A 24291-nucleotide genomic window follows, 5' to 3' on the forward strand; every position below is an offset into this window, starting at 1 on the left:
TGCTAAATCTGGCAACAGGAAGGTAAGGACCCTGTTCATTATTTTGTTCATTGTGTATCCCCAGCGCTAGACAGCTCCTGACATGTAGTAAGCACTCAATAAATATTTATTGGCTGAATGAATGTGTTCAACCGAGTCATTAATCAGAAACGCGTCTAAACTTTTAATAAACAGTCTGCGAGTCAGAGAGGCGGTGCCCCTAGGCTGAGTTAGTCCGGTTCATAACTGGGGGCCTGGGCAGCTGCTGACCTTTCCAAGCAGGTTGAGCAGCTGGATGCTTTGCTGCCCCCCCCCCCCCACCCCCGCCCCGCCCCTGCTCAGGTGAGCGGCAACTCTCAGGTGGAGCTGGGGGCGGAGCCTCCCTAACCGGCGGGCGGGACCCAGCCCGCTCCAGATCCAGGGCCCCTTTAATTCCCCGCCTCCCCGTCACCACTCGCGCCCTCCGATGTGACGTCATCCGGCCGCCAACCAATGGCGGCGCGGTTTACTGGCAGGCGGTGCCAGCGGCTGCTGCCAAAGGGGAAGTGAGCTGGGGCAGGAGCGATGGCCGGGGTCTGGAGCCCGCGGCCACCGCCGCCTCAAGTAGTGTATCGGGTGCAGCCGCGGCCAGAGCCGGAGCAGGGGTGGGAGTCGCGGCTGGAGCGGGTTCGGCGCGTGTGAGTTGCCGAGAGGTGCCATAACACCTCAAACTGGGCGGGAGTGCTTTCGGTGGCCCGAGCCGCCGTCCTCAACACCGCGCCCCCGGGCCGACTACGGGGCTGGGGTCTCCCCGGGCACGGGACTGGCTCCTCTCAGTTCGAGCCTTCCGAGCCAGTCTGGGTCTTTCTCGGTCTCGGGCTCCCTTCAGACTTGGACGGAGGCCGGAGAACGGTGATCGTCCCAGACAGACCCCAGCAGGCTTCCCGGCCCGGGCATTTTCTCGACGGCCCGGCAGTGTTGGGGTGGTAGTGGCTGGAAGCCCCTCCTGCTGCCGCCTCTTCAGCCAGGAGGGGACTAGCGTGTTCTTGCCCTGCACCTCCCCCTCTCTTCCCATTCACGAACAAGTTTCTCCTGCCTCTCCACTGGAAATCCTGCTCCAGAGGTCCAAAACATTGTCCTGTGTGTCCTTTCCCAGCTCCTGGAACACCCTTAGAAATATTGCCTATTTATCGGGGTTGAGAATCTTTCGTTCTTGACTTGGATTTTTTTCCCTCTTTAGGAGATAAAGGTTGCCCCTCTTTCCACCCTTTTATCTGACACTGCATGCCCAGGACCTTATCCATTTGGATCACCAGCTCCGTGGCCATCTCTGTGACTTCCCCCACCCATCTGAGTTCCGGTTTCCTCTGGGCTCCAATCTCCAGCCCCCCAGTAGATCTGGTCAGTCCCACCTCTAGGTGGGAGTGACCAGGGGGCTCTGGCCCAGGATTCCCCACCCTGGAAGGCAATTCCAAGGCAGCAAGAGAATTGGGTGTGGGATACGAACCTGGCAGCTCAGGAGTGGGGGCTCCACTCACCCCACACAAGAAGATGAAAAAGCGTAAAGAGCTCAATGCATTGATCGGCTTGGCTGGGGACAGCCGGAGAAAGAAGCCCAAGAAAGGCTCAAGCAGCCACCGCCTGCTTCGCACTGAACCTCCTGACTCAGACTCGGAGTCCAGCTCAGAGGAGGAAGAGGAATTTGGCATAACTGGAAATCGCTCTCGCTTTGTCAAGTGAGTAGTGAGGGATAGAATGGGGAAAAGTATCTCCCTGCACTACCAAGGGGAGAAGGGAAATCCTTAGGAAGAAAAAAGGGTGTAGACTTTGGAAGGCAAAGAGGGAGAAAAGGTTTAGGAAAAAGGTGAGTTAAGATCCTGAATAAAGGATAATTTAGAGAGCTTCCTTTTGGTGTAGAAAGAAAAGCTGTAAATGTAAGGTGGAAGTGGGACTTGGGGGATATGCCAAGAACTCAGGGGGATCATAAGGAAGTTAATAATAGAGACAGAGGAACAGAGAAGCTTTTGGGACTAAACCTTTTTAAAACATGGCAGTAGAGTCAGGCGCCTTAGGACCTCAAATTATTCATTTTTTGCACCCTGAATCCTGGTGGTGGGGGAATATGATGAGGGACATACTGTAGGAAGTTTTGCCTTGAGAGTAAGGGGAGAATGGGGGGCAAAAAGAAGAGGCATCTTTTCCCCAGACCATTTGTAGGTAGTGAAACCACTAGACAAATCAAGTAGTAAGATTTGAGGACACTGGGAGTTGGGGCTTAGGGTGGGAAAGGGCTAAAGGGAACCTTGAAGATGCCCTTGGACCCTCTCAGGGAGCACACTAAACTTGTGCTAAGGATATGGAAGCAAAGGCTTAGCAGAAGGTTTGGATGCTGAGAGATTGGATGATTTGTTGGTTTAAAATACCTGTGTTCTTTTATTTTGCTAAAGAAAGAGTTTGGTTTCTAATGAGCTTTGTCAGAGTAGGTAGTTAAGGCACTTCTGAGTTTAGGATGTGAAGGCCTGATGAGGTGTTAGTCCTGGAATAGTTACCCTGCTGGGTTAGTTTAGACATTGAGGGCTTGTTTGGTTTGATGTGAAATCTAGCCTCTTTGTTTCCTTTCTTCTGAGCCAATGAGCTAGGTGTCCTCTTAAGCCCACATATCCTATTTCTGTCATTCTATTTGCAGTAAACTTGCTCAAAAACTTACAAAGTTTCAGTAAATTGAAACAAGGCCCACTGGAGTATGTATTTGAGAGGGAGAAATAGATAGGTAAATTATAATGCAATGATGGAATTGCAGAAAAACTTTGGTCTTTACACTCTGAACCTGAGCTTGTCCTCAAAGACCGTCCTCCAGAATTGATGATGGCAGTGAGCTGCAGTGCCCTTAGGTTCTTTCTTTTGCCCACAGGAACTCCCTTTTTTTCATGTGAAGTTTAAAACCTTTTTACACAATAGATGAACTCTTCATAGGTCATATTATTTAGTTATTCTTCAACCTGCTGTTAAGATTCAGGGCCTTAACCTACCCTCTGGTTACTCATTAGAGAAGATAATTGCATGGCAACATAAGTACTATTTCTAATAAAGCTATGCTCATAGTCATTTTTGTACTCATGGTTGAATTTGTTCTTTTGAGCAGAGGAGAATATTTACGATGCTGCAAGATCTGTTATCCCCTCTGTGGTTTTGTCATCCTCGCTGCCTGTGTTGTGGCCTGTGTTGGCTTGGTGTGGATGCAAGTTGCTCTCAAGGAGGATCTGGACACCCTCAAGGAAAAATTTAGAACAAGTAAGCGGTCACCCTTTTCAAAGTGTAACCTGTGTAACCTTGGACTCTTTTCCAGGTTCTACAACAGAGTGGACCATGCTGAACTAAGAGTCTTGTCCACTCTGGTGAAGCGGTTATACATTCCTTTCAACATTTTCATACTCTTTCTCAGCTGTCAGCTTCAGTGTTATGACATTTATTTATTTATAAACTCACAAGCAAAAGGCAGTGCTTACCACCAAGACAAGTGGCACCTGAAATAATGGCATTACAGTCAGCACTTAGAGTGCAGAAAGGAAGCTAAAGTCCAGGACTCTGCACCCTTGTTAGCCTCCTCCATTTGTGGCCTGTACTTCCCCAAGTATAAAGTGGCAGAATCAACACTGTGCTGTTTCCTTTTACCTCACAGAGCCATTTGAAAAAGAATGTGGGGACACCTGTCAAATGGTTTCCTCTTAAGAAAAACTATACAGGAACAGAGGCATGGACATAAGAATAATAATAGCCAACATTTATGGAATGCTCACTGTGTACCAAGTCACAGAATCATTTTATTCCCAAAACAATCCTGTGAGATGAGTATTGTTATTATTATGCTCTTTTAAAAAAACCAGAGACTTAGAAGGATTATGTAACTTGTTCAGTAATTAAGTCTGGCAGAGCTGAGATGATACCTGGCCCTCTTGGCTCTTGTTGCCAAAGTTCATGTTTATAGCTACCACTATACTACATCAATGTTCCCTGTGGCTTTGTAAGCCTACACACATTTCTTCAAGTGCCCACAGATCTCTTTGATATCAACTTGGCCAGTAATCTAAAATAAGTTTAGTAGAAGTACTAGAAGAGCTGGTTTTTTGCATATTTATCAGTTTTCAAGCTTAGAGCAATAACTAATAGATTTCTCTCCTATTCTTAGCTATGCTCATACTCATGACATCTTTCAAGGGAAAAAAAATTTTTAAATGCTATTAATGAATGTTATCATTTTAAAGATTTAGGAAGCCTTTGTGATTCTTTGAACTAAATTATATTGTCATGAAGGGCTTAACATAATTATGATATTGCCAACCTTGAATACTATACAACTAGCAGTGAATTTTAACGTTTAAGGGACTTACCAAGTCACAGAGTTGTATATATTCTAAATTGTAAAGTTGTATTTTACATATCCAAGTTACTTTTTCTGAAAGGTATGTTTGCATATTAACTTCAACCAGATTTAACTTAAATATCTTTTTTTTTATTTTTTAGAAAGCAGGATTTATTGAGAGGACAGAAAAACTCCCACAGTGGGAGAGGACCCAAAGGGGTTGCCCTTATATATCTTTTTTTAGCATCACTGAAATTTTTGGTTTTGGGTTTTAAGGGTGAATCTTCTAAACAAAGGAACCTGCATCAATTTAATCACAAATACTTTAACCTTAGTAGTATTAGCACACCAGGAAACAGACCAAAAGGCTTTTTTAAGGTCATAAAGAAATCTGGCTCTAGAACTGGACTAGAGTTCTTACTTTCCATCTGAAGGCTGGGAGATGACATCCTCACTTTCCCTTATTCCAGCTTCTCTTTGCTGCCTGAAGTTATTCCAGTTTTAAATTTGACCTAGGAACAGCTAATCCTTAGTGTGTTAATTACATTTCTAGAGATGTTGCTTGAAAAAAAAATGTTGAAATAATAACTTTGGATTTCTTCTGAGTTTGTGATTCAGAGAATGGGTTTGAGTAAGCCACAGTTTTCTGCCAAAATCATCTTGACCTCTATGTTTTATCAACTTTCAGAATACAGTAGAAGAAAGAATAAGATTTTTACCCTATCATTATTTTTCCTCCTTAATGGTTGTCCTTACAGTATTGCAAGATGTTTTTAAGACCATTGTTTTCTTTGTATGTAAATAGTAATCCTAACTTGGAAATAGGGTTCTCAGAAATAGTGTTTAAACATAAATAATCACTGAAGACTCCTATCTGTACCATTGCTGCTCCATAATTAGTTGAGTCTCCTAGGATTGTGTGTAGCTTTTTTGATCACGTGTAGCAATTATTTATTTATACGATTCAAAACATTACTCAGTTCTGCCCTCTAGGGATTCCTTTCTCTAGCTGCTCTGTGCCTTTGTTTACAGGATACCTGTGTAATTTATACCTTAGCTGAGCTTTTCAGGGAATTTCTTTGTTTGGAAATGCATGTTTAACATGTAGTAACTGTACTTGTAATAGACCTGTCAATCAATCAATCAGCAAATATTTGTTAGGCACGTGTTAATACCAATCCCTGGAAATACAATACTGTCTTCAGTAGATGCCAGGAATTATACCCTGGACTGTGAAGCCTGCTTTCTACCACTGAGAAACATTCCCCTGGGATCCTGACTACATTTGTCAACCTGCTGAATGAAGCAGATTTAGAATTGTCAGTCCAGCTGTTTTGTTGGCTTTGATTTTACACAATAGAAATGCCAGCACCTACAACATCTAAAAGCAGGACTTCCTGAGGAGGGTGGAGGATGGGGCCTGGGGCAGTCAGTCCATAGGCTGAGTCATTGGAGACTACTTGTCCAAGAATTTGGGGGTTTTTTTGGTGAAAACCAATGTCTTTGAGTGGGGTCAATCTTGTTAAGTTTAAATAGTCTTTTAAATTATGCTTCTTTATATATATATATATATATATATATTTTTTTTTTTTTTTTTTTTTTTTTTGAGTTGGAGTCTCACTCTGTTGCCCAGACTGGAGTGCAGTGGCCTCGACCTGCTGGGCTCCGCTGATCCTTCCACCTCATCCTTCCAAGTAGCTGGAACTATAGGCATGCGCTACCACAACCGGCTAATTTTTGATTTATGTAGAGATGAGGTCTCGCCAAGTTGCCTAGGCGGGTCTTGAACCCGCGGGCTCAGGCAATTCACTCACTTCAGTCTCCCAAAGACGCGGGATTACAGGCTGAGCCACCGAGCCCGGTCCTGAATATATTTTTTAAAGTTAACTTTTATTTCTTGTTTTTTAAGAAGACAACAGTAAGATTCACTGACTCAAGTAAGACCACCTGCTTGTCTGCCTTTCATACCTATTTTAGAAATTCAGAGCTTCTTGTTATTTATTTCAATAAATTTTCCAAGACACTTGTAAGGAAAGGAAGAGGGATTGTTAAAATGTCTGAAATAGAAAGCAAATAGATAGGCTTGGCACTTTTCTTTGTGGTCAAGGAGTAACTTGATCCTTAAGCTAAAAGTACTGGCTAGCCTTGAAACTCTTAGCTCAGTATTCTTTTTTCCAGAACCAGATACTTCAGAAGACCTCCAAAGTTATTCTAAGAAAGATTCTATTCTCAACCATTCCTCGCTGTCACTCATCTGTGAAATACTAGAATGAATGAAAATAATTTTGAAGAGAAGGAAAGTATTAATAAATCAAATATCTCCTTGTTTGGACATACAGACAAAGTTTGGTTTGGTCATTTAGTTCAGAACTTGCAAATGGTCTTGTGCTAATAAGGGTAAAGGGGATATAAGTGTCTGTTATCTCTGGAGTATACTAGAAAGAGTACTGGTCCTAGGAGCAAAAGGTTTCACAGAATTCTTGTTTCTCATTACTAGTTGTAAAACTTGGACAAGTCACTTAGTCTTTCTAAGTCTTCATTTTCTCATCCATTAAGCATAAAGATGTATTTGTGCGACCAAAGCCAGTGGGCATTCTTCTGCCATAACATCTGTCGTGCTGTATAACAATTCTGTGACCACGTGTCGCTCCCCAAAACTGAGAAGTTAGGGTCTTTTGTATACCCTGATGTCAAGTGCAGGGCTGGGCACATGGTAGGGGCTTAATAGCAAGTTGTTAAATAATTAATTACATACAAGTTTATTGCAAACTGTAAAGACATTGTATAAATATAAAATATCGCTACTTGCAGTATATGTACTATTTAAAAGGTATATGCAGAAATTTCTATTTCTTCATCTTAAAGACTAGGAAAGACTGTGTACAGCCAGGCATGGTGACTCAGACCTGTAATCCCAGCACTTTGGGAGACTGAGGCGGAAGCCCAGGAGGTTGAGACCAGCCTTTGGGCAACATAGCGAGACCTCATTTCTACAAAAAAAAATTTTTTTTTAATTAGCCAGGAGTGGTGGTGTATACCTGTGGTCCCAGCTACTCAGGAGGCTGAAATCCTTTGGCAAACGTTTTTGAAAAATGAATAAAAGTAGCTGGGCCAGTGGCTTACACCTATAATCTCAGCACTTTGGGAGGCCAAGACAGGAGGATTGCTTGAACCTAGGAGTTTAAAGTCAGCCTAAGCAACATAGCAAGACCTCATTTCTACCAAAAAATAAAAAAGTTAGGTGTGGTGGTACGTGCCTGTAGTCCCAGCTACTTGGGCAGCTACTTGAAAGGATCACCTGAGCCCAGGCATTAGAGGCTCTGGTGAGCTGTGATCAGGCCACTGCATTCCAGCCTGGACAACAGAGTGAGACGTTAACTTAAAAAAAAAAAAGAATAAAAATATTTAATTTCTTTTAATTATTCTGAGTTTTCAGATAGTGGGCTTGCCTGAAATGAGGATACCACCATCACTCCCAATTTTGTGAGGGTTTTTGTTGTTGTTAAATGTGTTTGCTTGTTTGGATTTTTTATTTGTTGCATTTTCTTTGTTTAACTTAGTAGTATAACATTAATTCCATTTCATACCCGACAGTTAATTCACTGGACAAGCATTTGAGCCCTCGGTGTACCTGACACTGAGCTGGCCATTGGGAATACATAACCAAGCAAGGTCTAGTCTTTGTCCTCAAGCATCTCAGTGCCTGGTAGAGGAGCCAGATACGTAAACAGTTATAGCACAGCATGTGAAGTGTTTGGGAGAGTTTGTAGTAATAAAGAGGTGTGGCAGTCTAAGATAGGGGCCTGGCTGTTTCCACTGAATCTTAAAAGGAGTTAACTATGCTGAAGTGACAAATGAGGGGCAACCAAGGGCATCTAGGCAGAAAGCATAGTATGTGCAAGGTCACTGAAGAGGTTAGTATGTCAGGAAGATCAACTTGGCTAGAAAGTGGATTGAAGAAGTAGATAAAGTGATGAGAAATGCAGTTGGAAGGTAAGCAAAGGCCACAATTATTCAGGTAATAAATATTTATTGAGTGCCTGAAACATGCCAAGGGTATTTTAAGTGCTGATTATACAGAAATGAACCAAACAAAATCTTGGAGCTCACATTTTAGCAAGTGATTTTATATAAGTCCTTTATGCTGTTTTTGGTTTTAAGAAAGTATATAATAACTAATCAGGCCGTCTGTGGCTCTAAAAAAATGATGTAGGTTTTATTCTGGAGAACCAGCTATTATTAATATTTCCTTTTCAGTGAAAAAGGAAAATGCTCTCTAAAGAATGAGGAGAAAGCACACTTTCAGGGCTCTAGCTTTCAGGCTGGCAAATCTCTAAACCATTCAAGAGATATTATTTACCAAAAGAAAGACCAACCGTCACTGTACTTCATCTAGAATGTCCTATTATCCTATTTTATTTTGAGCTTTTGGTTTGATTTAAGACTTAAGAAAATGCTATTTACTATTTGTGAAAAAGATTAAAAATCTTAATCCTCATAACAATGTTTAAAAGATAGTAAGACCCCTATCCTGCAGTTGACCAATTTAAGGTAGAAAATAGACTTAAGCATTTAGAAACACAAATTATAATGTCACCTTGAGCATTAATGTAGTAAGGTTTATAAATATTGATTGCCTGGCCAGTACTTAACATTTATTTATTATTTATTGTATGCCTGATCAGTTGTGTTAAGTGCTTTCTAGCCATTCTCTCACTTAATCTTAACAATTCTGTGAAGTATATTTTATCACTGTATTCTAGATGAGGCAACTGAGCACTAAGAATTTGAGTAATTTGTCCAAGATCATACTAATTACAGAGTGGGGAGATTCAAATCCGACTCTTTCTGCTCATGTTCTTTGTTATGATTTTTAGATACTTGACTTGAAAAGTTGCATTGCCAATGGTGAAATAGCCCCAGTTAAAATAAAGCTTTATTGTGAAAGGTATATATTTACATAAACACAAAAACAATGTAATTGATAAAAATGAATTCAAGAATTAACTTTTATTAATCCATCTTCTTTCGTATGTATGATCATTTTTTCACTTTAGGACCATAAGAAAACTTTATTGTTAATATTTGTGATCTTATTTCGTCTTTATAGTGGAATCTAATCAGAAAAGTTCATTCCAAGAAATCCCCAAACTTAATGAAGAGCTACTCAGCAAACAAAAACAGCTTGAAATGATTGAATCTGGAGAGCTGGGCTTGAACAAAGTCTGGATAAACATCACAGAAATGAATAAGCAGGTAGCAAAAGTGTGATTTATTTGTGTGTAAACTATGAATGTTTAGTTTGGTTGGTTGGTTGTTTAGTATGAATTAGTAGGTGTAGGGAATTCACTTGATTTTACTTTTTGAAGGAAGGTTTTGCAAGCTATGATCCCAACACATTAAACTCGGGTAAAATAGATAATAAGTTGTGGATTTACCAAATATTTAAAATCTTAATAAGTATAGTTGTTTAGATAGTTGGAAATTCTTTTTTTTATTTTTATTTTTATTTTAAAGATGTAGGGTACAATTCAGGGTTGGGTATACAAATGTTCATTATGCCAGTACCCTTTGTTGATGAAGTGTGCATCCCCAACCCCGGCAGATTCCCACTACTGCCAATCCCACCCCTATCCCCACCCCCGGCAGTTTCCCACTACTACCAATCCTTTTCTTATAGTATTATGATAATTGTTCAAGGTCTGCTTATGAGTAAGAATATGTGACACTCAGTTCTTTGTTTCAGTCATAGGTCACTCGGTATCATAGACTCAGTCCATCCAGGTTGCTGTGAAGTTCATGATTTTTTTCTTCTTTATGGCTGTATAATATTCAATCGTATATATGTACTACATTTTTTTTATCCAGTCCTCTTTTGATGAGCAGTGTGGTTGGTTCCATGTTCTTGCTATTCTGAACAATGCTACGATAAACATACTTGTGCAGATATCTTTTTCATAGAGTGATTTGAGTTCTTCTGGGTATATTCCCAGTAGGGGGATTGTGGGGTCATATGGAAGGTCAGTTTTTACATCTTTTAGGAATTACCACACAGTTTTCCATAGAGGCTGTACTAGTTTACACTCCCACCAGCAGTATAGAAGTGTTCCCTTTTCACCACATCCTCTCCAGCGTCTGTTGTTTTTTGAGTTATTGTTGATGGCTGTCCTGACTGGAGTTAGGTGGTATCTCAGTGTAGTTTTAATTTGCATTTCTTTGAGGACTAGTGAGGCTGAGCATTTTTCCTGTATTTGTTGGCTGCTCGTATATCTTATAAGAACTGTCTAGTCATATCTTTTGCCCACTTTGTAATGGGGCTGTTTATTTTTTTCTTTTCAGCCCATATGAGTTTCTTGTAGATCCTAGATGTTAGGTCTTTGTCAGACATACAGTTGGCAAATATGTTTTCCCATTCTGTGAGCTTTTTCCCTGCTCTCTTGAAGGTGTCTTTGACTTTGCAGAAGTATGTCGGTTTGATGAGGTCCCACTTGTCTATCTTATCTTTTATGGCTTGGGCACTTGAGATTTTGGTCAGGAATTGATTGCCAGTTCCAATTTCCATAAAGTTGTCTCCTGCATTTTCTAAGGTTCTTATAGTTTGAGGTTTTACATTTAGGTCTTTAATCCGTTTAGAGTTGATGTTTATGTATGGGGATAGGCAGGGGTCTTGTTTTAATCTTCTGCATGTAATCAGCCAGTTTTCCCAGCACCATTTACTGAATAGGTTCTCTTCTCTCTGGTAGTTGTCAAAGGGAGGCTTTGTCAAAGATGAGTTGGTTGAGAAATTGAGGATTTGCTTCTGGATCTCAGTCCTGTTCCATCGGTCTATATGCCTGTTCTTGTACCAATACCAGACTGTTTTGATTATTGTATTTTTATGAGAAAGTCTAAAGTCTGAGAGTGTGATACCTCCTGCTTTGTTTTTTTTGTTTGTTTTTTTTGGTTTTTTTTTTTTTTGCTGAGGATTGTTTTGTCTATTCGTGGTCATTTATGTTTCCATATGAATTCCTATACTGTTGTTTCCAGGTCTGAGAAGAATGCTGCTGGTAATTTAATGGGTATTGCGTTAAATCTGTAGATAGTCTTAGGTAGGATAGACATCTTAACAATGTTGATTATTCCATTCCATGAGCATGGAATATTTTTCCACCTGTTTGTGTCATCTTTGATTTCTTTGAGAAGTGTTTTGTAGTTTTCATTGTAAAGATCTTTCATGTTTTTGGTAAGGAAGATGCCAAGGTACCTCTTTTTGTGTGTGTGTGGCTATTGTGAATGGGATTGTGCTTTTTATTTGGGTTTCTGTTTGTTTATTCTTAGTGTATAGAAATGCGACTATCTTTTGCACATAGTTGGAAATTCATGAGTCACCTTTTCCTACAAAACAATGTACGTATCAAGTAGAAAAGGGATGTCAGCCAGGCGCCTGTAATCCCAGCACTTTGGGAGGCTGAGGCGAGAGGAATGCCAGAACCCAGGAGTTTGAGACCAGCCTGGGCAACTTGGTGAGACCATATCTCTACAATAAATCAAGAAAAATTAGTCGGACATGGTGGCACACACATGTAGTTTCAACTACTTAGAAGGCTGAGACGGAAGGATCACCTGAGCCCAGCAGGTTGAGGCTGAGGTGGCTGTGAATGTGCCATTGCACTCCAGCCTGGGTGACAGAGTGAGACTCCAACTCAAAAAAAAAAAAAAGAAAAGAAAAGGAATGTCATCCAACTCCCACAAAAATGAATATCCTATGTTTATTAGCTAATGATAGCTTACTTTGTTTGAGTTTATAGTCTTACAGTTGCAGCCTTAGAGTGTAGTGCTATACACTATGCCAAAACAAACCTGGAAATTATCAAGTTATTCTAGAATAACTTTGGAGCAGGTGGTAGAGTTAGCTAAATATTTTAGCCAGGCAGGCAAAGCCTAGAACGTAAACTTTTCCAATCCCTAAACTAACCAGAGCTCAGTAGGCATTGATTCCAAAAGAAGGACTCTGCCAGAGAAAAGGGGTTTATTCTAAGGATGTTGATCAAGCATGTTGTATGTATATAAGGGTGCTATAGTTGCAACTGGATAGCTATACTCCTTAGTTTTTCCAGTTTAGTTAGGAAAGATATGTGCATTGAAAAGAAAAGTCAAATACCAGATGAATGGTACATATGCAAAGTAGTTTAAAAAATAGATATGTCATTCTTGTTGGGACTACGATTATTCTCTTCTTTAGAGTAGAATCACAAAATTGAGAATGAGCCAGTGCCAGGGAGCATTGTGTTAAAAGAAAGTGCTTGTGCCAGGCTCGGTGGCTTAGCCTGTAATCCCGCACTTTGGGAGGCTGAGGTGAGTGGATTGCCTGAGCCCGCAGGTTCGAGACCCACCTGGGCAACTTGGTGAGACCTCATCTCTACAGTAAATCAAAAAAATTAGCCGGGCATGGTAGCGCGTGCCTGTAGTTCCAGCTACTTGGAAGGCTGAGGCGGAAGGATCTCCAGAGCCCAGCAGGTTGAGGCTGTGGTGGCCAGGAGCAGCCACCGCACTCCAGCAGTCTGGGCAACAGAGTGAGACTCCAATTCAAAAGAAAAAAAAAAGAAAGTGCTTGCAAATAATTTTAAAGCAACACTTTTCAGCAATGGTTCAGGAATGGGGCACTTAAGACCAAAGATCAGTGACCTGGGGCAGTGGCTTCCAAACTTTTGCCTGGAACCCACAGTAAAAAATGTTTTGTATCAGCCGGCTCGGTGGCTCAGCCTGTAATCCCGCGCTTTGGGAGGCTGAGGTGAGTGGATTGCATGAGTCCACGGGTTCAAGACCCACCTGGGCAACTTGGCGAGACCTCATCTCTCCAATAAATCAAAAAATCAGCCAGGCATGGTAGCACATGCCTGTAATTCCGGCTACTCAGAAGGCTGAGGCGGAAGGATCGCCGGAGCCCAGCAGGTCGAGCTGCAGTGACCGGGAGCGGCCACTGCACTCCAGTCTGGGTGACAGAGTGAGACTCCAACTCAAAAAAAAAAAAAATGTTTTGTATCATTACCCAGTAAGCATATGTATACCTGTGTGAAACTGAAATAAAGTTTTCTGAAACCGTAGCTCACCCTTAATATGTATAGTGCCTTATACTATTTTCTATTCAGTTCTATTTCATTATTTTAATTATGCATGAATAGTTGATGAGCTCCTAGTCTTTACTAGTTGTCCTTCATCCTTGGACTGTCAGTAATTAGAGACCAGCAGGTAGACACACCTGTTTTGCAAAAACAGTAAGATAAACCACCCTTACCTGCATTCCCACCACAAATGAGCAGTTTGGCCAGAGGTTACACCAAGTGAAGGTGGACCACATTGAAGCACTGACAGATAATCAGTATCCCTCCTGGGGTGAATCATAGATTTCATAGAGGTAGTCATGGAGTTTACCAATCTGAGAGGAAGATGAGGTTGTTTAGTGTGAAGACGCAAAGTCAATCAGCTATCTCCCATCTTGTAAATTGACATTATAGGAAGAGTCAAACAAGAAATTGTACATGGTGTGAGAAGACACATAGATTTTCAAATCTTTGGGACATACGTCGGTTTCTAAGTTCTCTTTAAGCAGGATTCTCGACACAAAAATTCATTTTATTCTTGGCCTGGCCATTATTTTTATTGAAAGAAGCACCTGGGAAGGCAGGTACAATAAGTCCTCAACGTTATCAGTAGGTTTTTGGAAACTGTGACTTTAAGCAAAATGACATATAATGAAATCATTTTGACTGTAGATATAAACAAGTTCCTACGGCCTATATTGGTCACAAAAACATCATTAAACTTCTAAATAAAGACTAAAACACTTGTAATATTAAACATTGATTAATGTAAGCTATACATACATTTAAGAAAGATTAATAAAGTAAGATAATTACTTATCCAAATATTTTAGTTCAGGTTTGTGGGTGGCCAGGCCTTATCCCAGCAGCTCAGAGCTTAGGACTCAAGGTGGGAACCAACTCTGGGCAGGATGCCATTCCATCACAGGGCACACGCCCACACCCACACACTTACTCAGACTGGGATCATTTAAACACACCAACTGACCAAATTTGCACAGCTTTGGGATGTGGAAGTATCTGGAGAAAACCTGTGCAGACATGGGGAGAATTTGCAAACTCCACAGACAGTGGCCCCAACTGGGAATCAATTTTTTTTTCTCATCAGTGTTATAACCAAATGATGTTGAACAAAACAATTTTATTCAAGGACTTGCTATAAACAGAAAGTTTACTTCAGTCATAGGGCTTCATATATGAAATTGGGAAAGATTGAACGGAAACCCCTTTCCATTTTAGCTTCAATATACCTTAAAAGATGCTGGGACTGACTTATGAAGTCAGCCTGATACAGAGCAATTCTCTGCTAGCATAGGCCCGGAAGGACAGGTGGTGGAAGCAGAGCTGTGTGTTGTTTCCTAAGGGAGCTCAGCACTCCGTCTGAGTGTTTTTCCATAATTAATGTTACACATCTCTGATGGTCTGTTCAAGTAAGAGACATTTGTCCTAAACCAAAATAGGTATTAAAAATAAACTTCATATTTAACCATGTTTCTATATCTAAACTGTTTTTTTTTCTAAAATGCTTTTAGTGGCATTTTTTAAAAGCAATTCAAAGTGGCTTAAACAATAAGAAATGTATTATATCACCTAACAAGAATTGTTCTTATCACAAAGTGTTGAAGTTAATGCAGTCTGGAAAAAAACCCATCAGCTTGAAAAAGTTAAAATCAGATATTGCCCTGAAAAAGCTTTAAATTAGTCACTGAAATCTCATTTACTTTTCTGTTTTATTTATGAAACCTCTGATCTATACTCTTTCCCTCTCAACCAGTAAAGAGAGTCTCCTCCTTCTTCCTTGAAGGCCATCAATTCAACAAGTATTTACTGAGTTTCCTTTATGTGTCTAGGCCTTGGGTTCTCTCTTGGTCTGTTCAGGCTGCTATAAGAAAACACTTTAGACTAGGTACTTATAAACAACAGAAATATGGGGGGGGGAGGATGGGATTAACAGTAGCAAATATCTGTCTGGGGATGGGAAAACACCTCTTATCAACAGGGTGCCTGAATGAAACGTAATTGTACACCTAACCCTTAACTGTACCCCACAAAACCATAATAAAAAATATTGATTAATTAAATAAATAAATAAATAAAAATAAACAACAGAAATATATTGCTTACAGTTCTGGAGGCTGGGAAGTCTCCAGTTCAAGATCAGGATGCCAACAGATTCAGTGTCTGGTGAAGACTCACTCTCTATTTCATACATGGCCCCTTCTTGCTGTTGTCCTCACATGGTGAAAAAGACAAGCAAGCTCCCTCGGACCTCTTTTATGAGGGCATTGATCTCATTCATGAAGGAGGAGCCCTCCTAAGTCACCTTCCAATGGCTCTACCTCTACCTCTACCAGCATTGGGGCTTAGGTTTCAATGTATATTTTAGAAAAACTTTCAAACCATAATAGATTTAAAACCAAAAAAGATGTGACGTGGTTCCTTCCCTCAAGGATCTTATAGTCAAATGGAGGAGACAGAAAAGTTTAAAACAGCCTGATAAGTAATAAGAAACAGGTCCAAATGAATATTGTGAGGGTACTTTTAAATATGTACCTAACCTATACTGAAGCCAGGCGAGATTTCCAGATACCTTGAGCTAAGTTCTGAAGAGCAAATAGGAGTTTGCCAGATGAATTCTGCAGAAAGAGAGGGTATCCTGAGTAAAATATTAATGCAATTGATTCTCATAATTTATGAATTCTGTATTTGCAAATTTGCCTACTTGCTTATTTTATTTGTAACCTCAAAATGTATACTTATGGCACTTTGCAATCATTGACCAACACATGAGCAGCAGCAAAAAATTTTAGTCACCAAACGTGTACGTTTATAACTGAGATTGAACAAGGTGATATGCTGCCTTCTTGTTTCAGCTTTCATACAATAAGCAAATATCTTTTTATGGTATAGTTAGTGCCACATTTTTATGCTTTCTCTTCGTGATTTCACTATTTAAAATATCCCTCAGGCATAGTGCTAAAGTGCTGTCTAGTGTTCCTAAGTGCAAGGAGACCGTGATGTACCTTATGGAGTAAATATGTGTGTTTCATAGGCTTCTTTCAGACATGAGTTAGGCTTCTGCTGGTTGTGAGTTCAATGCTAATGAGTCAACACTATGCATTAAATAAGATGTCTTTAAACAGAAACACACATAAAACAAGGTTATGTATTATACTGATCAGTTGACAAAAATGTGAGCAGAGGGACCATAGGAAGCTAACCCTGACTGGGCATGGTGGCTCACGCCCTATAATCCCAGCACTTTGGGAGGCCGAGATGAGAGAGTTGCCTGAGCCCACGGGTTCAAGACCAGCTTGGAAAACTTGGTGAGACTTCATCTCTGCAATAAAAAATTATAATAGCCAGATGTGGTGGCACACACCTGTAGTTCCAACTACTTGGAAGGCCGAGGTGGAAGGATGGCCTGAGTCCAGCAGGTCAAGGCTGCAGTGGCTGTGAGCATGCCACTGCACTCCAGCCTGGGCACAGAGTGAGAGTCTGATTCAAAAAAGAAAAAAATAGCCTAACCCTGTGTTTCCCCTAGGAGCAGTGGTTCAATATTCATTAAGTCGGTGCTTACTGCAACTTTTTAGAGCATAACCACCACTAATAATGAGAACTGACTGTATGTTCAACAGCATAGATGAATGACAACATAGTATGTTGAGAGAATTTTAGTCACTTATTAAAACTACAATATAGTTTGGTGCAAAGAGGCCAGAGACAAAGGTAACTAAGCAAGTAAGAGTTGGCCAGGTGAATTCTGCAGAGAGAGAGAAGGGTAATTTAGGTAATACTCTCTGTATCTCTTTCTAGCACCTGGTCCAAATACCTTATGTGATGGTTATTTGCATAGGTATCTCATTGCACCAGAAGGTTGTACTCTACTCTAAGTCTTAAGCATGATGGTGATGGTAACAGTGACAGTGGTGATGATGATGATGATGGTATTGAAGATAATTTCCATTCATTGAATGCTTTCTTTGTGCTGGCTGTTATTAGGTGCACTGCACATATGACCTCCTTGCTTTGCTTGTATAGCTCTAAGAAATAGAAGGTGGTATCTCCATTTTACAGATAAGAAAACTGAGACTTAAAGAGCCTGCCTTGCCCAACATCATACAGGCTATGTAGAAATACTGATATTAAAATGTCCAAGTCCTGGGAACCTGTTTCTTTCTATTTTCCCACTCTACACCTCATCTTTGTATCCCCTGTGGGGTTCAATAGGTGCTCAATAAATAAAGCTAAAAGGATATGATGTTGAGCCCCTACTAGGGCTCATAATCATTCAGCATTGTCTGTTTCAGTAACTTTTTTCCTTACTATTTAAAGAACACTTAATTTCAGCCCCCAAATAAAAAGGAGCATTTTCAACTATATGGTATAACATGATCTATTAAGCAAATGGTAGCTATTTTTTATTTTTCTAGTGCAAAGTTAAATTAATTATTCTAGCGAAAAGTCATATAATATGCATAAAAATTATGACTCATCTTTTGACTGGAATATGGAGCATTTGGAATAACTATACTCTTGCCCATCAAACTGGTCTTGAGCCAACTGTGTACATTCTTTGGGGCACTGAGGAAAATGTACCTGGGAGAGGAAGCCCCTCCTACACTTTATGATTGGGCACATTAAGGTGGTATTGGAAGGCCCAATGGAGGGCATGGAAGAAAGGTTCAGCCAAGAAAATCCATCAAACCCCTCCCAAAATTATGTATTGTCTTTTTCCTGTGTGTTTATTTCTTTCTCATCTTTTATCTTTTTAAAAATTGTGTAAGTTAATGCAAGAACTCAAGCATATAAAAAATTCATAAGTAATTTGTGAATGTATCTTTATATGAAATTTAAGCAATAAAGTACATATAGAACTCCAATGAAAATTTTCCTTCTATTCCTCATCTCAGTTTGTGCCACCATCACACACAAATGCACACACCCACATGTGTGTTCCCTGTCCCCGTTGTTCACTGTCAGTCATCTAGGCGGCATTCTTCCAGTTCTATTTCTATATAGTTACAAAATCATAACAACTTTTAAAATAAATTAGGTTATGGGTTAAGGGTGTGTGTGTGTGTGTGTAAATAAATAGGGTCATTTAATAGATGTTCTACAACTTGCTTGTTCACTGTATTTATCTACCTCCTTAGTGATAGACATTTAGATTTTTTCTAGTTTTTTGCTATTACAGGGAAAAGTATATCCTTGTGCATGCATCTTTGTGCGCATGAGCTAATAATCTTTAGAGTAGGTTTCAAAAAATGAAGTTGCTAAATTAAAGGGTGTAAACATTTCCAAACTTGATGGATATTCCTAATAACCTTCTAACAAGGCTTTTCCAATTTATGCTCCCATTAAACAATGCATTATTAAAGTGCTGTTTCCGTATGTCCTTATCAAACCCAGATGTTATTCATATATTTTTAAAGGCATGGGTGAAAAACCTCCTTATAGTTTGCTGAGAGTATCTCCCTGTGGGCAGAGATTTCTCGGACATTTTGTTTTTATTTTTATTTATTTGTTTTTTATAGGCACTCTTATTACCCAGGCTGGAGTGCAGTGATATGATCATGACTCACTCCAACCTTGAAGTAGCTGGGACTACAGGCACACACCACTATGCCCTGCCCCATTTTGTTTTTAAATGGATAGAGAGAGCTCCAATGTTGAAATCCGAATATTTTGGAGTACTTATGGAGAATTATGTGTTAAATGCTTATTAAATTTAACTACTAAGCTGGGTGTGGTGGCTCACGCCTATAATCCCAGCACTTTGGGAAGCTGAGGTGAAAGGGTTGCCTGAGCCCATGAGTTCTAGACCAGCCTGGGCAACTTGGTGAGACCTCATCTCTACAATAAATCAAGAAGAATTAGCCGGGAGTGATGGCACATGCCTGTAGTTCCAGCTACTTTGAAGGCTGAGGTGGAAGGATTGCCTGAGCCCAGCAGCTCGAGGCTGTGGTGGCCGTGAGCATGCCACTGCACTCCAGCCTAGGTGACAGAGAGAGTCCGACTCAAAATAAAAATTTCACTACTAAAGAATGTCACTTAAGTATGGATATTCCTAATAACCTTCTAACAAGGCTTTTCCAATTTATGCTCCCATTAAACAATGCATTAAAATGTACTATGCTAAGAGCTTTAGTTACGTATCTCATTTAATTCTCATAGTCTGTATTAGTCATATGTTGCTGGGTTACATATTATCCCAAGCTTAGTGGCTTAAAACAACAAACATATATTGTCTTATGGTTTCTATGGGTCAGGAATTTTAAAGCAGTTTAGCAGAATGGTTCTGACCATTCTCTAAGGTTGCAGTTGTCAGCTAGGGCTTCCTAATCTGAAGGCTCACATGGCTATTCACAGGAGGCCTTTTCCTCCCAACATGGGCTGCTCCACCCTGGGCCTGCTTGAGTGTCCTCACAGCATGGCAGCTAGCTTCCCCAGAGCAAGTGATCCAAGGGAGCAAAGGGAAAGGCATAGTGCCTTTTGTGACCTAAATTTCTAAAGTTCCCAATTGTCACTTCTACTTTATTCTGCTGACTAGAAGCAAGTAACTTAAGTTTGGCCATACTCAAGGGGAAGGGAATTAGGTTTCACTTCCTGAAGGGAGGACTTATCAAAGAATTTGAAAACATGTTTTAAAACTGTCACATATCCCTATGTGGCGGTTGTTAGACAGTTATTGTTTTCATTGTTATACCCATTTTACTGATGAGAAAAATAAGTTCACTACTTATCTAGCCTTACTTCCTACCCCCTGGCCTGTGCCCTCTACTCTGTTTGGACTAGCCTTCTCAGTGCCCATGTCAGACACAGATTGCTCATTCTCAGCCATTCATTCATTCATTCAGTAAACACTGTATGCCTGTCTTTGTGCCAAGTGTATTGTGGAAGGTAAAACAGATATGGTCCTTGATCACATGTAGCTTACAGTCTTATGGAGAGAAACCACATTGACTCTGAGATACGATATTTTAAAAAGTACTCCTAAGCCTACTCATACTGTTGTTCCCTGTTCTCCAATGCCATCTTTGCCCCTCTAACCTAGAAAGAATGCCTGTTTTGTTTTTATATGTAAAAGCCTAACTTCTCCATCAGAGTCTGATTTGGGTCCTACTTCAGTGAAGCCTGTCCCTTTCAACTTGCACTGATATCCTTTTCTCAGAACTTTATTCAGTATCACATCTAGTGATTGTTTCTTTAATGTGCTCTTCCTCTGTTTCTCAGCTATACTGAAAGCTCCTTGAGGTGAGAGATCTAGGAGTTTCCCGATTCCTCTGTCTTCCTCACCCCTCACAGTCTCAGCAAATTACACCATCTCTACTTCTGCTGCTGTCTCTACTACCACTCAAGTTCTAAATCATTACCTAAACTACCCAGATAGTCTTCTGACTGGTCTCCCCATTTCTACTGACAGCTATAGTAATCTTTCTATGAGGTTTCTTCATGCAATTATCCTGTTACACACCCCTTTTCATCAAACCTCAAATAAAATCAGTCTCCTTGTTTTGTGTAGTTTTGCCTGTTCTGGCCCCTTCAGGTATCTCTGGTCTCCAACTTCTCTCTCTGTCTCTCTTTCTCTCTCACATACACACACATTATATGTCCCTTCCACCTGACTTTCTTTCTATTCTCTAAATATGCCACGTTCTGTCCTGTACTGGGGACTTGCCCTAGCAGTTCCCTCTGCCCTGAAATGTAATCTTCCTATGATTCTTATTTAGATCTCAGTTCAAATTTCATCTCCTTATAGAGGCCTTCTCAGACCAATGAATCTAAAGTAGCTACCCAGTCACTCTTATCAAGTCACCTTATTTTAATGCTTTTCTAGTGTTTTCCACTGTCTGATATTTCTCTTATGTAAAATTGTCTCTGCACTAAAATGTAAACACTACAAGGTCTCTGACACCTGTGTTGTTCACCATAGATGTGTATAATAGGGCTCAATATTATGTGTTGCATTAATGAATGAAAATTTGTCTTAAGCCTCTGACCTTAACCCTCCTAAAAAGAAAGAGGGAGAGCCCAAAGTCCTAGGCTTCTCACTGGACTCCCTTGTTCAGTGTTACTGTTTATTCAGGGAACTCTGTTTACACTCTTTGCTTAGTACTTATTACCGTCTGATTCTTTTCTTTTTTTGTTTTTCTGTCACCTTCTACTAGTTGTATGCTCCATGAGAGCAGAGCCTCATGGTCTTGTTTGCCATGGTACTGATTTCACAGTAGCTGCAGCAGTATCTAGTCCAGAGAAGAGGCCAAACATTTATTGAAGGCTTAAGTAGAGGATCGGGCTCTGCTTTGTTTATATCCCCCGGTGCCTACCAATATGCTTGACCTGTAGCAAATGCCCAGAAACTTTGGTGGCCACTCTTAATATACTTGCTGTTGGTAGGTCTGTGTTCTCATCCTAGAATTTGGAACAGGAAAGCAATTTGAAACTAAGAAATTTTCAAGAGGTATTTTGAGCCACACTACAAGACTTGTTAGAATATTATCTCTGCAGCCTGAAACTAAGTATTATATAGCTTCTTCCAGTTCCTGTTCAAGAGAGAAGACCAGCTATTTAGAATTCTACACCTAAATAGCAGAAAGGAAGCCACATTTTATTTTGATTCAATTCCTATTTTAATACATTCATTGCATCAGTGAGTCTGGGTATTTATTGAGCCCCTTCAGGATACAAAGTAATGCTTTGGTTGAGCTATTGAGTTTGAAATATTAATCACATTATTAAACCAAAATCAAATCCCCAAGTAGTCAAAAGTGCTGTTCAGGTTGTCAGGGTACAGTTCCTGCAGACTGTATTTTGTGATGATGGGCTTTTACTTTATAATATATGTTCCTGCTTGGGCAGGAACAAAAGTTCGGTAAATAACTGAGGTGTTATATTTTACCAAAATGAAATCATGAAGTGGTCCTTGATTATAAGCTTTCTTCCTGTCCAATTGTTGAAAGATTGTAATTACTGCATCTTTGGGGTAATTTAAGAGTTTTAGATCTTGTAGCTGCCAGGACTAGGGTAAAGAATAATACTTGCCTTTCCCTCTTTGGCACTAGTGTTTAAATTGGACAGAAAGAGAAGGGATATTATTGCTGCCTCCCAGACCTCAAGTCTACCCGAGGTACTATAGTTTCTCTACACCTGTGAGCTGATGGGGTCACAGAAACACATAAAATCCCCAAGGGTTCCTTGACATCATCAACCATAGAGTTTGTAAAGGAAGCATGTACTCTACAAATTCTGTTTTCATTGTTTCTTACTCTTTTTCATTCAGATTTCTCTGTTGACTTCTGCAGTAAACCACCTCAAAGCCAATGTTAAGTCAGCTGCAGACTTGATCAGCCTGCCTGTCACTGTAGAGGGACTTCAAAAGGTAGGTGCCATGCCTGGGTATTGAGAGTAACCATTTGCTGTCATTCCAGCTTTTTACAAGTTTTCTGTGAAAACCTGGCATTTGAAATCAGCTGCTCCAAGTAAACAGTAATAGAGTATGGCATTGTGTTCTAAAGATTCAGGAAAACTTCATTTTGGGCTGATTAGTTGGGCCTTTAATTTGCAACAGGTGACATCATCTGTGATTTATATGGATTCACACCGTTGTATTTGGCTCTCCAAGTTCCAGAATTGCTCTGCTGGGACTCTTAGTGTATATGGGTTTGTTTTCAACACTTGCCTTCTTGCCTTTTCCGTTCGTCATTCACAGTGTCTTCATGAAAGCAGACCAATGGTACAAGAAAGTTGTTCTAATTCTCTGTTATTTTCCATGATTGAGAAAGTTTTTAAAATGTGATCTGGGGAAATGCAAAAATTAAAAATTCAGGAAAAAATGGATGTGGAGCAAAGAAAACTTTCAAACACTCCTGCTGGGAGTATAAATTGATAAAAAATCACTTTGGAAATCAATGTGATATTTTGTAAAGGTAAATATGCCTATCCTCTGAGCAGTTCACTCCTATGTATATACCCTAGACTCCAGGGCTTAGACAACTAATAGTTTGGAATTTCTGTTTACCTGATCCCTGGGATTCAGCAGGAGATAAGGACTAACCATGTGAATAACAATTCTCAGGGATTCTTAGGTCTAGATGGGGAGAATGGATAGAGGTAGTAAGGGAGAAGGTGCCTAATTAAAATATAAGGAAAAGGCCGGGTGCGGTGGTTTAAACCTATAATCCAGCACTTTGGAAGGGCAAAGTGGGAGGATTGCCTGAACCCATGAGTTTGAGACCAACTTGGGCAACTTGGCAAGACCTCATCTCTACATAAATCAAAAAATTCATCAGGCATGGTGGCATGTGCCTGTAGTTCCAGCTACTTGGATGGCTGAAGCGTAAGGATCACCTGAGCCCAGCAGATCGAGGCTGCGGTAGCCATGAGCATGCCAATGTACTCCAGCCTGGGTGACAGAGTGAGACTCCAATTTAAAAAAAAAAGAATACAAGGAACATCATCCCTTGCAACAGGAAATGGAAGAAGGGATTCCCCAAACTCAGGGTATCAAATCTGGGATCTCTGACTTTTAAAAGCTAGGGTGTGATATGTTTGATTTGATTATATGCCAGGTTTTATAGATATATAAGTTGATCTCACAATGGAGTGAGAATTTGCCAAGCCACAAGAAGAAACAAAACTTGCTATTTTATAGCCACACCATCTGTGTGTGCTCAGTCCCCAAAATTTGCTACTTGTCCAATATGGTCATCTACTTACAACTTTAAAAAAAAAAACAGGCCAGGTGCAGTGGCTCAAGCCTGTAATCCCAGCACTTTGGGAGACCGAAGTGATAGGACTGCCTGAGCCCACGGGTTTGAGATTAGCCTAGGCAATGTGGTGAGACCTCGTCTCTACGATAAATCAAAAAATTAACCGGGTGTAGTAGCACAC

At 40.3% G+C, this 24291-nt stretch overlaps 1 protein-coding gene across 3 annotated transcripts in view; it reads left to right on the top strand.

Moving 5' to 3' along the window:
• The first annotated feature begins 532 nt into the window (after window positions 1-532).
• Window positions 533-24291, top strand: part of EFCAB14 (EF-hand calcium binding domain 14) — a 43855-nt gene continuing 20096 nt past the window's right edge. The window contains exons 1-5 of one of the 3 annotated variants that reach the window (XM_008057281.1): window positions 534-656; window positions 1199-1694; window positions 3101-3249; window positions 9429-9574; window positions 22682-22780. In XM_008057281.1, coding sequence (XP_008055472.1) covers window positions 1510-1694; window positions 3101-3249; window positions 9429-9574; window positions 22682-22780 — 579 coding nt within the window. In that variant the 5' untranslated portion in view covers window positions 534-656; window positions 1199-1509. Of the gene's footprint in view, window positions 1695-3100; window positions 3250-9428; window positions 9575-22681; window positions 22781-24291 lie in introns of all 3 variants that reach the window. The other 2 variants (XM_021711924.1, XM_021711923.1) reach the window with 2 other exon arrangements.

Source organism: Carlito syrichta, unplaced genomic scaffold, assembly GCF_000164805.1.
Source record: "Carlito syrichta isolate Samal-C Ts95f unplaced genomic scaffold, Tarsius_syrichta-2.0.1 Scaffold302919, whole genome shotgun sequence".
NCBI classification, from domain to species: domain Eukaryota; kingdom Metazoa; phylum Chordata; class Mammalia; order Primates; family Tarsiidae; genus Carlito; species Carlito syrichta.